Below are 13838 nucleotides of genomic sequence, written 5' to 3'. Positions count from 1 at the left end.
GCCAGTCTGCAAAACTGAGCGGAGAACTTGCGTATGCTAGGGTATGAGCTACCGAGGAAATGTGCGTGGCTTTACGGCAAGTTTAGGTTTTATACATCGTGATTTGAATGTGGAAACGTTCGCACGCAACATTTTTGTGCGTACGCATTGTTTATACATGAGGCCCCAGGAGAGGCTCTTTTAAAGACACACCTCTGTAACACTGCCAGAGTCCTCACTGGACAATAGAGCTGTCCTACCAATGACTCTCATAGATCATACAGAACCCCTTATTAAGACTGCACATTACATATGGTCTTTCAGGTGCCTTAAGAAGATGCTGCTACCCAGAGTACCAAGGGTCTGCTATGGCCGTTATCCTAATTCAAATTATCCATGACTACATCAGAATACCAACAAAAGTGTCTTAGGACTGGTTTATTTATTTTTTCATTTGGTGACTCAATTTTATATTTTTCTCTTATCCAACCAGATCTCTGTGGAAAGAGTGATGGAGCAACATGAGAAGAGCTTCACTGCTCTGATACGATGCATTGAGGAAGCCCACAAGAAACTGACTGAGAGGATTAGAGAACAAGAAAAGAGAGAAATGGAGAAGGCTGAAGGAGTCATGGAGCAACTGGAGAAGGAAATTGATGAGCTGAAGAGACAAGAGGCTGAGATGAAGGAGCTTTCAGAGACCAAGGACCATCTCCACTTCCTGAAGGTGAGAGCGACACTTCACAGGGAGTCTGATCAGACTGGGGTGTGTGGGACCTGAGAAACTTCAAAATCAAAAAAGCTGAGGAGTTTTGACAAATGGCAATAACTGACCATTCAGTCCAATTTCATATTTAATATTTCCTAAATTTATGCAAAACTCTCAAAGGTCCCGCCTTTATCTACAGCCTTCAAAAAACATCCTATGGTCTCCTGACAACCTCCCACCTCAATTTAACTGTACTATTCAATGTAACTCTTTTATGACTTTTTTAATATGAAGTTTGGAAATATCCACCAGCAGTTGACTTCTCTTGTAAATTCTGCACTTGGAACATTTTATGATCCCCTTCTTCTTTTCTTACTATTTTCAAACTCCCAACTGTGGTTGAAATATCTGATATTATTAGAAAATCCAAGCCCTCTACCTGTCAGCTGGCTGCAGTTCCTACTGATTCCTCTTCCCTCTCTAATAACTAACATCATACATCCTTCCCTTATCTCTGGTCTTGTTCCTTTATCTCTTAAAATAAAGGAGATAAAGGAATAACTCCAGTTCTCAAGAAATCTGGTGCAGATCCCTACAAATTAAATAATTATCACACAATCTCAAATTTTCATTTCCTTTAAAAAACACTTGGAAAACTGTTGCCATGCAGGTTCATTCTCACCTTACAGACAATTAATTTCAATGTGACTTTCGTCCATTTCACAGTACAGAGACAGCCCTGGTTAAAATCACCAATGACCTGCTGATGGCAGCTGACTCGGGGCTGTTGACCACACTTGTGCTCCTTGATCTGAGCCCTGCCTTCAATACTATATCTCATGATATTCTCCTTGAGAGATGAAAATCGATTGGCATTATTGGCACTCCACATGCCTGGTTTAAATCTTCTCTCAGATCACACACAGTTTGTATAAATTAAAAATGTCAGATCCCAAGTTTTTCCAGTTGTTAATGGTGTTCCCCAGGGCTCTGTCTTGGGCTCCCTTCTATTTATCATTTATCTTCTGCCTCTTGGTCGTATCTTTAGGAAATCTGATATTCACTTTCACTGTTATGCTGAAGACCCCCAGCTCTATCTGTCTACTAAGCCTGATTCCACTCTTCTACCTTAATACCTCTCTGACTGTTGTGATACGCAGCCCAAACACACACAGATGGACACCATATTATAGTCCACCACACGTTTATTAAACATTATTAATAAAGTAAAGTGCACAAACCCAGTGCACAAAGCACCAATCACCCCTTCAAAAGTCCTGGCCACAACACAATGCCTTTCAAGTCTCTGGTCCGCCTCCACTCCTCTCCACCACGCTTCGTCTTCTTCCTCCCGACTCTCACTCCTGACTGGAGGGAGGAGGCCCCTTTTATGTGCCCCGGATGGGCTCCAGGTGCATCCTCAGGACCTCCGTAGCCACACCCCTGTGTGGCGGAAGCTCCCAAGGAGAAGCCGGAAGTCAACCGGGTGCCCTCAAGTCTCTTCCCCCCAGCACTTCCCGGTGTGGCGGAAGTACTGAGGGACAATGTTCCCAAGGCATCGGGGCGCCCCCTGGCGGTGACCACGGGCCCCTACAGGGTTGACCTTCTAAGCTCCGTACCCGTGGTCCCCAAAGCCACCAGGGAGGACGCCCCCTCGTGTCCTGGAGGAGGCACAAGCCCTCCTCCATTCCTCCTAGGCGTCCCGGCCGGGCATGGACACCCGCCGGGCACCACAGTGCCCCATCGCCAGCGAAGACCCGTTGGTCCGAGCGACACATCCCGTTAGGGCGGCTCAACCCCGGAGAGGGTCCAACTCTACATCCAGGGTCCAATCCAGCACCCTGGAACTCTCCTCTTCGGCACCCCCTCCGAGATCTCCTCGCCCCTCTGCTCAGCGCCGCTCGTGCCTTCGCAGCCTCCGCTGGTTGAGAGGCTGCCCCATCGCCAGCGAAGTGTCGTTTCGGCCAGACGGTCCATCTGATGAGGGACAGCTTCCCACGAAGCAGGTCCTACTGTTTGTCCCGGGTCCCATCCTGCAACAGATAGAAACATAGGAGCAGAGACGCTGCCTGGACACCCTTCTCTGGTGTCCCTTTGCGCCACGCACTGGCAGCGCTCCCCCCTTTCACAAGGACCCCGGAACTTGCCTGATCAGAACCTTTTCCGTGGGTTGCGTGTCCCTCTGGCTGACGGGACCGCCTGCTTTTCTCTCCCTTCCACTGGCTCAGGGGAGTGGCCCTTAACTGGACGTGCGCACCCAGCAGCACATCCTTTCCTGTTGGAGGAATCAGCACTCAGCCCTCGATCCCTCCTTTCCCTCTTGGACGCCCTGACGGTTTGAGTCTGCGCATGACAAACGCTCAGCCCCATTCCCGTCTGCGTCCATGTAGAGCGACGGGAGACTGCCGCGGGCTCGGGGCGTCGGGCGATAGGACCCAGGGCACTTGTCAGCCCCTGTCCGCCCTGCTCTCTCACTGTTACTCCCCTCACCACGCGTGCAGCCTGCCCCGCGGCATCCACTGTCGGGGACCTACCGACATGGTCCCGATCACTGAAATCACAGTCCCCATCGGTAGGATCTCCCTTTTTATGTATGGGGGCAGTATGGCTTACCGTTCCCACTGCATCCCTCCGGCTGAAGCCTCCAGCGCCGCGCCGATCCGTCCATTGTCGCAGCGACGTCAGGGTCGCGGCCGCCTTCATCTCCAGCTCCTGCAATCGCCCTCGGAGGACGCGTAAGACCTGAAATAACGACGCTGCGGGCTGGAGGCATTCCTCCAACTCACACAGCGCCTCGAGCAAAGACAGATTGCCAGTCAGCGGCTGCCTTACCTTTTTTTCAGGCAAGTCCGCCGGCTGCTCTCTGGGGGTCCTTCCAACCGGCCCCGTCGGGTCCTTTCTCAGCCCGGGATTGACATTCCTTGTGCCCGCCTCCATCCAATCAGCGGCGGACACGTCAGACACACCGCCCAATCCCGAGCCAGTCTCTGGGAGCGGCTTCCGGTCCGTGGCCATTTTGGCTCTGTTTCCTCGTCTCCTGATGCGGCGACGTGCCTTCCTGGTTTCCAGCAGCGGCTGCTGCTTATCGAGCTGCAGCAGCTCCTCTCTCGTGGCACTGCTTACTGCCACCTCGGCGCCGTCGACAGCCTGAGGCATGGCTTCCCGTTGCCACTGACGCAATCCCAGGTAGTCCCTGCCTGCAGCACAAAAGGTAAACTTGCCCCCACGGGGCCTATCGCCATTGGGCAGGGTACTCACCTCCTGGGACTCGCCTTCCTGTCTCGCCGTCCTCACCGTGCTGCCGAACCGGCCGTCGTCGGCGACAGTGTGCCTGCTGGAGCCCGCTGCACTCCGGCAACGTCCTTGTTCTTCTCCCCGCACCAGGAGAACATGGCCATTGAAGGAACCGGTAGCGAACCGTGAGGTGAATCGCTCACGCGGGGTTGTGCCTGCGTCGCTCCCGTGGCGCGTGTGGGGGTGCCGCTGCTGCGCCGGGCTGCTCACAGAATGTTTGTTAACTACAGGTCCGCACCTTGAACCAGGTGCAGCATCCTGCCGACTACGCCACTGTGATACGCAGCCCGGACACACACAGACGGACACCATATTATAGTCCACCACACGTTTATTAAACATTATTAATAAAGTAAAGTGCACAAACCCAGTGCACAAAGCACCAATCACCCCTTCAAAAGTCCTGGCCACAACACAATGCCTTTCAAGTCTCTGGTCCGCCTCCACTCCTCTCCGCCACGCTTCGTCTTCTTCCTCCCGACTCTCACTCCTGACTGGAGGGAGGCGGCCCCTTTTATGTGCCCCGGATGGGCTCCAGGTGCATCCTCAGGACCTCCGTAGCCACACCCCTGTGTGGCGGAAGCTCCCAAGGAGAAGCCGGAAGTCAACCGGGTGCCCTCAAGTCTCTTCCCCCCAGCACTTCCCGGTGTGGCGGAAGTACTGAGGGACAATGTTCCCAAGGCATCGGGGCGCCCCCTGGCGGTGACCACGGGCCCCTACAGGGTTGACCTTCTAAGCTCCGTACCCGTACCCGTGGTCCCCAAAGCCACCAGGGAGGACGCCCCCTCGTGTCCTGGAGGAGGCACATGCCCTCCTCCACTCCTCCTAGGCGTCCCGGCCGGGCATGGACACCCGCCGGGCACCACACTGTCTTCAAGAAGCTAAATCATGGCTGTCTGCTAATTTTATTAAATTAAATAGTCATAAAACAGAGGTTCTTCTGGTAGGAACTAAATCTGTTTTGGACAAATGTGATAATATCTCATTGACTATTGACAATTCTCTAATCTCTTCTTCCTCCCAGGTTAAGAGCTTAGGTGTCATTCTTAATAGCACCTTAACATTGGAGGTGCATATTAATATTGTAACTTGGTTGGCATATTTCCATCTACGTAATATCAGCTGTTTATGTCTATCTCTTTCAGCTACCAGCACTGCTATTCTCGTTCATGCTCTGGTCACAATTCATATTGATTATTTTAAGTCTGTCCTCTCTGGTATTCCTCATAAACTCCTTACAACTTCAGTATGTTCAGAATGCTGTAGCTCATATTATTACCAGAACACCTTCCACTGAACATATCACTCCAGTCCTTCAGCAGCTTTACTGACTCCCTATTAAATATCACATTGATTTTAAGATTCTGCTAATTACTTACAAGACTTATAATCTTGCACCTCCTTATCTTTCTGATCTTCCTCATATCTAAATCCTTCCCATATCCTTAGATCTTCTTCCTCTATTTGTCTTATTATACCTCCTGCTCACCTGACTACCATGAGGTTTAGAGAGGTGGCCCCCCACCTCTGGAACTCTCTGCACAAGATATTTGTAATATGGACTCTCTTCCTATCTTTAAATCTCACCTTAAACACATCTTTTTAAGAAGACTTATTATGGCTCCGGCAGACCCGCCCCCGTGACCCTCTAGTGAGGATATAGTGGGTTGGATAATGGAGGTATTGATAGATGACTTATAGTTGATAAATATAAATTTAATTTTATTATTATATTTATTCTGGTTTAATTGTACTGTAATATTTTATTAATTTTATTTTGTGGGTGTTGTTATTAATGTATTATGTAAGGTGTCCTTGTGTGTCTTGAAAGGTGTCTATTAGTAAATTAATAAATTATTATTATTATTATTATTATTATTATTATTATTATTATTATTATTATTATTATTATTATTATTACCTGATAGGCAGGTAAATCTTTAGTTGTTTGAGGAAGCAGATTTTTATGAATTGTATTCTTAATATTTTTCATTTTAAATGACACCACCTGTGAAAAGAAGACACCAACTCCTTCATATCTTTGAACACTCCTGTCATGTCACCTCCTCATGTCTTTGTCCTTTAACTGATGACATTCAAGTCCTTCAGCATTTCCTCACAGCTCAAACCCCTCAGTCCAGTCTGCTCTCTCTTCTTCTTCTCGACTTTCTTTTCTGCTGTTTTCTCATTTCTCTAACACACAATATTCCTGATGTGGTCTTACAAGTGTGTTCTACAGGGCAGATTACAGAACTGTGATGAGCGCACAAAAGGCTCCCAAGTCTGTCTGACAAGTCACACACTTTCTAGCAGTGGACCTTCAAGTGTAGGATTGTACTGAATAGTGTGTGTGAGTCTCTGGATTTAATTTAATTGCTAAATTTCCCCCTTGGAACATATATACTATCTATCTATCTATCTATCTATCTATCTATCTATCTATCTATCTATCTATCTATCTATCTATCTATCTATCTATCTATCTATCTATCTATCTATCTATCTATCTATCTATCTATCTATCTATCTATCTATCTATCTATCTATCTATCTATCTATCTATCTATCTATCTAATTAACTTCATCTCAGTACATTAAAGAGCCCAATGCCTTGTTTTGTTTGCTAAGTCAGTTCTTCACCAGCCTGTCTGTCTGCTGCCCCCTCAGTCCACTTATCTACAGTCTGATGGCTCGCCTCTTATGGACTTCTGTGTGAAAAGCTTTTTGAAAGTCAAGGCCGATGACATTTTTTGGTCCATTGTAATTAAATACTCTGCCATAAATAACCAATAAATGAATGAAAAGTAATCTCTCTATATAAAAACAACATTGACTGTCCACCACACTGATGTTTAGTTGAGGAGGTCCTGTAGCTACGTTTTCCCAAAGTTACTAAGGTTCAGCAGCTTTAACTCAAAAATTGGGATTCAACAAAAGCTTGACATGCAGACATGATTCCACAGACAAAATATCTTCATTTTTTAAAGTTTAGTTAAGTTTCAAAGTAAAACAGTTCACACAAAAAAAGAAAATTAAAATAGCAAAAAGGGAAAAAATTCATGTTAAGAAAAGTTCAGTTCTAAGCTTAATCTTGTTACATCTGAAATCGTTACTATTTACTTTCAAGATGGTCAGAAAACTGTATGCTTATCCCATTTCTAATTCGAAAATGGGTCTTTCAAGTCCCTGTTTACTGGGACCTATTCTAAACACTACTGAATCTATTATAACACTGTTTCTCAGTTATAGCAAGAAGGTTCTATCTCATACTAACTTATAGGGGGAAAGACTATACCATTGTCTATGATTATGGAAGAAATTATATTCTATTCAAATTAAGGAAACATTAATATCAGTTTAACTCAAAACTTTAACTTTCTAAGATTGGCTCTTACAGGTCCTACTTATTAATGTTACTTTTTAGTTTTCCTCGTCCCCTCTTCTCTCCTGATGCAGACTTTGTCATCTCACTGTGTCCTTCCTGATGATGGAGACTCGCTGAGCTTCAATGTTACTCTCGAGTTCTCTTCTGAGGACCTGCTAAAGGAGCTGTCAAGTCTGAAAAAGAGTCTGGAGAAGATCATCCAGTGGGACATCCTGCCATTGACTCCATCAGGTACAGCGTCTGGTCATGTTTGTTCATTGTTAAAGTCCATTATGAGGACTAGAGTGACAATAACAAGGACATTGAGATGCATGAAGAATGCCTGTTCATTAGGATTTTTCCATTTTCTCTTTTTGTAATTTTTATAGTGCTATTCACAATGATGAGCTGAGTAATATCACATAATCACAGTATGCAGCTGCTTTTATTCTTATTATTGTGAAGGACAGGGGGAGACAGATTGCACACGGCTTTATCTCCCCCAGGACACTAGATGGCAGTGAGTTCAGTCTCAGATTCCCACATGAGTGCCCTCAGGGCTTGCTGGGTATTGTAGTCCCAGGGGAAAGCCCTGTTGGGTCCCATGGGGGTCAACAGGGGGAGGTACAGGATTGGGGAATCCCTATGTCATGGGGTTTCCACCTCACATAGAAGTGCTGACAGACCACTTCCAGGGTAGCTCAAATAAAAGGGACTGCCTAACTTGTGTCAGGGGGGCAGAGTCAGGAGGAAGGAGGACAAATCTTGAAAGATGAATGGAGGAGGCAGTGAAAGACAGAAAGAGAGTATTGGTCTTAATGTACTTGTGGCTGTGGTGGTGGGAAACCCTTATAAAAGAAGAGTTTTCCCACAATAAACAACTCTATGCCTTTTAACCTGTGTCCGTGCTTGTTTGTGTTGGGTGTTTGGGGAGCTGGAGTGCCCCCTACTGTTCACAATATATCTCTTCATAGGAGAGTGAAACAGCTGCTCATTAAAACAGGCTACTGGTACATTAGTAACTCCATCTGTTCTGATCATGTCACTCATTTATGGAGCTCTGTTCATCCGACATGCTCGCTCTTACATCCCTCTTGCTTTGTGCTCCTTTTGCTCATCAGACATGTTAGGCCTTACAGCCATCAGTTTTTTTGTGTGCTTTTGTTTCCTCTGTTCATTGGACATTGCTGCCCTCTGTTGGACACTCGATGACATTATGCCCTGACACAGATGTCGGACATTTGACCGTTTATTGCTTTACTATATATATATAGTGGATGCTTTTTCAATTTACTCTCTTAAAAGCTTCTTCTTCATTTAACATTGTGATTCTTTTCATGTGCTCTGCATAACGTATCCAGAGACTCACACACACATAACATATCGTGGACTATCTTAAAGACAGACCTCAGTATGTGCGTCTTGGGAACTGCAGGTCTGACATTGTGGTCAGCAACACAGGAGAGCCACAGGGGACTGTACTTTCTCCGGTCCTGTTCAGCCTATATACATCGGACTTCCAATACAACTTGGAGTCCTGCCATGTGCAAAAGTTTGCTGATGACACTGCTATCGTGGGCTGCATCAGGAATGGGCTGGAGGAGGAGTATAGGGACCTAATCAATGACTTTGTTAAATGGTGGGACTCAAACCACTTACAACTGAACACCAGCAAAACCAAAGAGTTGGTGGTGGATTTTAGGAGGCCCAGACCCCTCATAGACCCAGTGATCATCAAAGGTGATTGTGTGCAGATGGTGCAGACCTATAAATATCTGGGAGTGCAGCTGGATGATAAAGTAGACTGGACTGCCAATACTGATGCACTGTGCAAGAAAGGACAGAGCTGGTTATACTTCCTTAGAAGGCTGACATCCTTCAACATCTGCAATAAGATGCTGCAGATGTTCTATCAGACGATTGTGGCGAGCGCCCTCTTTTATGCGGTGGTGTGCTGGGGAGGCAGCATTAAGAGGAAAGACGCTTCACGCCTGGACAAACTGGTGAGGAAGGCAGGCTCTATTGTTGGCATGGAGCTGGACAGTTTAACATCTGTGGCAGAGTGAAGGGCGCTCAGCAGGCTCCTATCAATTATGGAGAATCCACTGCATCCACTGAACAGGATCATCTCCAGACAGAGGAGCAGCTTCAGCGACAGACTGCTGTCACTGTCCTGCTCCACTGACAGATTGAGGAGATCGTTCCTCTCCCAAACTATGCGACTCTTTAATTCCACCCGGGGGGGGGGGGGGGGGGTAAACGTTAACATTTAACATTATACAAAGTTATGGTCTGTTTTTCACCTGCATTATTATCATTCTTTAATTTAATATTATTTATTGTATCAGTATGCTGCTGCTGGAGAATGTGAATTTCCCATTGGGATTAATAAAGTATCTATCTATCTATCTATCTATCTATCTATCTATCTATCTATCTATCTATCTATCTATCTATCTATCTATCTATCTATCTATCTATCTATCTATCTATCTATCTATCTATCTATCTAACGACCAACATAAAATAAAGAACAGGAAGTTGTTCTAGAAAGTTGATTCAGTTAATCTGGACTGAGGAAGTCACTTGGATGAGTGATGTAACATATCTCCCTGGAAAATAACTATGTCCAGATGAACTGAATCAACTTTCTAGAATTTCCTTAGCTGGATTATTGAGCATGCATAGAGACAACAGGTAGTTGTGTTAACCTGGCAGGGCCAGCTCAGCGTACAAATGAAGACATAAAGGAAAATGAAATTGAATTGGGGTCATTTTCAGTTCTTTGTGATATCATGAAGTCTGAATGAGCTTCTGCTGTCTTCTCTGTCCTTTACATTCGCTCAGATGGGCTCCTCTTTAAATGTTCACAGTAAGCCATTGTCAGCCATTCTCCCAAAGACTCATGTGTGTTATGTGTGTGGTGTCGTATACTCAGACTCATTTCCACCACTGATATTAAAGAAATTGTTTTACAGATCAAATTGTTTAAATTTCTATATTTTGGTGGTAAAGTTGAACAAATTAGAGGACAGTATTAGAACCCTGACCACTTCAGGACCACCTGAGCACTCCGCTGAGTGCACAGTAACAATTCTATAAGGAAAGCACAATAACAGACTTTAATTATAAATGTAATAATGTTTATACACACAGATACAGTTGAAATTAGAAGTTTCCATCCACTTCAGGTGAATTCTTTAAAACTCACTTTATAATCGCACCACTGATTTTATACTAATAAACTACAAGCATTTAAGATGTCTACTCTGTGCAGGGCAGAAGTCATTTTTTCCACCTATGTTCACAGACCTTTGAGTATTTCATTTTTATTGACCACATCGCAATTCCAGTGGGTCACAAGTTTACAGACACTTTGTTATTTGTGCATTTAAAAAGCTTGGAAAATTCCAGAAAATGATGTCAAGCCTTTAGGCAATTAGACAATGAGCTTCTGAGAGCCAATCAGCCTCACTGGAGCCAACATGTGGATGGATATTAAGGCCGACCATCTAACTCATTGCCTCTTTACCTGACATAATGGGAAAATCAAAAGAAATCAGGCAAAAGCTCAGAAAACAAAATGGTGACCTCCACAAATGTGGCTCATACTTGGACACAATTTCCAAACGTTTGAAGGTTCCACGATTATCTTTACAAACAATAACACACAAGTGTAAACACAATGGGACCTCCCAGCCATCACACCACTCAGGAAGGAGATGCATTGTGTCTCCTAGAGAAGAACGGACTTTGGCAAAAAAGTGCAAATCAACCAACAACAGCAGAGGACATTGTGAAGATGCTGGTGGACACAGGTAGATGACTCTCAATATCCACAGTAAAATTTGTCTGACATCGACATCACCTGGAAGGCTGCTCAACATGGAAGAAGCCCACAGCTCCAAAGCTACCATCAAAAAGCCAGATTGCAGTTTTCAATGACACAATGGGACAAAGATCTGACCGTCTGGAGAAATATCCTCTGGTCTGATGAATCCAAGATACAACTGTTTGGCCATAATGACCATCATGATGTTTGGATGACAAAGGGTGAGATTGGTAAGCCAAAGAGCACCATCACAACTTTCAGACATGAGGGTGAGAATGTCATGTTGTGGGGGCTGCAGGAGGGACTGGTGCACTTTATAAAATAGATGGTATCATGAGGAAGGACAATGATGAAGAGTCACTGCAGCAACATCTCAAGACCTCAGCAAGGAAGGTGAAGCTCAATCACAGATGGGCCCTCCAAAGTTGGGTCAAAATGGCTTAAGGACAACAAGGTCATGGTATAGGAGTGGCTATCACAAAGCCTCAATCTGATTGAACTGAAAAAGCATATGTGAGCAAAGAGGCCTATGAATGTTTCCCAGTGACACCAGTCCTGTCTGCAGGAATGGGACAAAATTTGAACAACTTATTGTAAGAAGCTTGTGAAAGGCGACACAAAACAATTGGCTCAAGTGAATAAATTTAAAGGCACAGCTACCAAATATTAAGAAAGTGTTTGTGACCATCTGGAATTGTGATATGGTCAATAAAAGTGAAATACTTAGAGGACATTGGAGGAAAAAATGACTACTGCCCTGCACAGAGTAGACATCTTAAACGATGTGGCAAATTTATCGTTTGTTAGTACAAAGTATACTGTGTCTCTTTGGAGAATCCTTGGGCACCGCTGGTCTGACTTTGAATGAGGCACATGACCTGCACTGTGAGGGAACGTCAATTATGACTCTACGGCCATGTGGCGCAGTTACCTGAGGGTGACCATCATTGTTGAGAGCCCAGGAGGCTGGACCAGGCCAAGGGGATGCCCACGTAACACCTGGCTGTGGCAGATAGAGGGTAATTTCTGAAGGGTAGGACTGGACTGTCTTCCTGGAGGGTTGCCAACCAGGATCTCAAGCTGTTTTATCGTGTGGTGGGTGCAGCTGTACCAGTGCATGCCCCCCAACCTGACCTGACCTGATTAGTACAAAATCTGTGGAGCATTATAAAGTGGTGTACAGATTTGTTTAAACATACAGTAAGATAAAGCACTTCTGCACTGATGAACATAAATGGAACCTAACAATGTCCATGAACAGAACTGCTGAGCTGTGGCCAACTGACAACACAGGAGAGGAAAACAGAAAGTGAGGTGACGAGGGTTAACAGGTCAGACGTGTGTGTGCCCAACTGCACCGACACTGTTTACTACCTGGAAGAAAGTCTGAGATCCAATGGTGGATTGGACTGGGCAGGCTGAACTCGGTCAGTTTCTTATCATGAAGCTCTGAGATGTTGGTATCTAAAGTAGAGGTCAAGTCCACAGAGAAGATCCACACATGTGTCTGTGGCTCATCACAATGTTGGCAAATAAAGCTCACTTCATCATCCACACACCGGTGGGCTCAGTAAACAAAGTTGATCTGAATGTCTTGTTGTTTTATTCAAATGCACTGTGTTTGTAATACGTGTCTAAGAATTTAATATTATAAAATTCTACTTTAACATTCTCCATTCTTCTCTTTTCTTCGTATTTTCAGGTCATGAATCTCCAATCTTCACCCTACGGCCTCCTGAACCTCAGAGTAGAGAGGAGTTTTTACAATGTGAGTCTGTCAATTCGTTAAATTTATCATCATTTCACTTTTAATATCTCAGGCCAGGCTTATGATATGAAAGCATTATGTGAGTGTGGTGGGACTGAGGAGCTGAAAGTGACGGGGGACCTGTGACTGGTGCATTATGGGATATTGAGATTCAGGACAGGGAGGCACCAAAGCAGTCTGTTAGACTTGAGTCTCTTAAGTGTCAAGTGGACTCACAGGAAATAAAAAAGAAATCCTGCCGACTACGCCAGGTCCTCCTGTCACTCGAGTCCTACCTTCATTGTTCTTTTTCCTTTGTCTCATTTTTTTCATTTCACTTTCTGCTGTTTTCCTTTTCTCTTTCCTCCTTTCTGCTTCTTTTTTATTTCAGTCATTCCCTTACAATATTGATAAGAATTATCAAGCACAAGGCACACAATGAAAGCAGCTCAGTGTGCTTCACATAAAAACACAATGTCCACTCCATTAATATCTACATATACAGTCTATGTGTGTAAAGGTGAAGACAAAAGGACTGTTTTATAAAAGAATCCCAGCTTTACTGTGAAATAAGTTAAAGCTGACTAAAGTACTTGGCCATTCTGTTCTCCATAGAGCTGACACTTTGATTTTGATTCATAACTTAACATATTGTAAGAATAAAACTAAATGAAAATAACAGAAGAGAATATTGGGAGACCTTAGATGTTAAAAGACATCATTGGATGAAACTCAACCCTCTAATTGAGAATCTCAGGGGTCTTCAGTCACTCAGTAAAGTCCTCACTTAGTTGTGATGTGTCATTGTGTGCGTCACACTGAATGAGGACAAGAGAAGAAGAGCAAAAGACAAAGGTCACAGCTGAGCAGGTCAAGGTGAAGACTACAAGACCACCTCCAAAGAGCTTCATGT

General features: G+C 44.7%; 5 protein-coding genes across 31 annotated transcripts in view; 2 read left to right on the top strand and 3 right to left on the bottom strand.

Moving 5' to 3' along the window:
- Window positions 1-13838, top strand: part of LOC114641503 (tripartite motif-containing protein 16-like) — a 1283323-nt gene that overhangs the window by 232388 nt on the left and 1037097 nt on the right. The gene's annotated exons all lie outside the window — the stretch shown is intronic.
- LOC114652539 (tripartite motif-containing protein 16-like) overlaps window positions 1-13838 on the top strand; it is an 837738-nt gene that overhangs the window by 112666 nt on the left and 711234 nt on the right. For 2 of the 4 annotated variants that reach the window (XM_051927874.1, XM_051927877.1), the window contains exon 5: window positions 12881-12946. The exons of the other annotated variants lie outside the window; for them this stretch is intronic. In XM_051927874.1, the coding sequence (XP_051783834.1) occupies window positions 12881-12946 (66 nt within the window). The remainder of the gene's footprint in view (window positions 1-12880; window positions 12947-13838) is intronic. 4 annotated transcript variants of the gene reach the window in all.
- LOC114652414 (tripartite motif-containing protein 16-like) overlaps window positions 1-13838 on the bottom strand; it is a 1097043-nt gene that overhangs the window by 629548 nt on the left and 453657 nt on the right. The window lies entirely within an intron of this gene.
- LOC114643026 (tripartite motif-containing protein 16-like) overlaps window positions 1-13838 on the bottom strand; it is a 1170030-nt gene that overhangs the window by 902410 nt on the left and 253782 nt on the right. The gene's annotated exons all lie outside the window — the stretch shown is intronic.
- LOC127527845 (zinc finger protein 184-like) overlaps window positions 1-13838 on the bottom strand; it is a 579825-nt gene that overhangs the window by 374441 nt on the left and 191546 nt on the right. The gene's annotated exons all lie outside the window — the stretch shown is intronic.

Source organism: Erpetoichthys calabaricus, chromosome 5, assembly GCF_900747795.2.
Source record: "Erpetoichthys calabaricus chromosome 5, fErpCal1.3, whole genome shotgun sequence".
Classification (NCBI taxonomy): Eukaryota; Metazoa; Chordata; class Cladistia; order Polypteriformes; family Polypteridae; genus Erpetoichthys; species Erpetoichthys calabaricus.
Note: the sequence above shows the minus strand (reverse complement) of the source record. Positions and strands in the feature narration are given on the sequence as shown.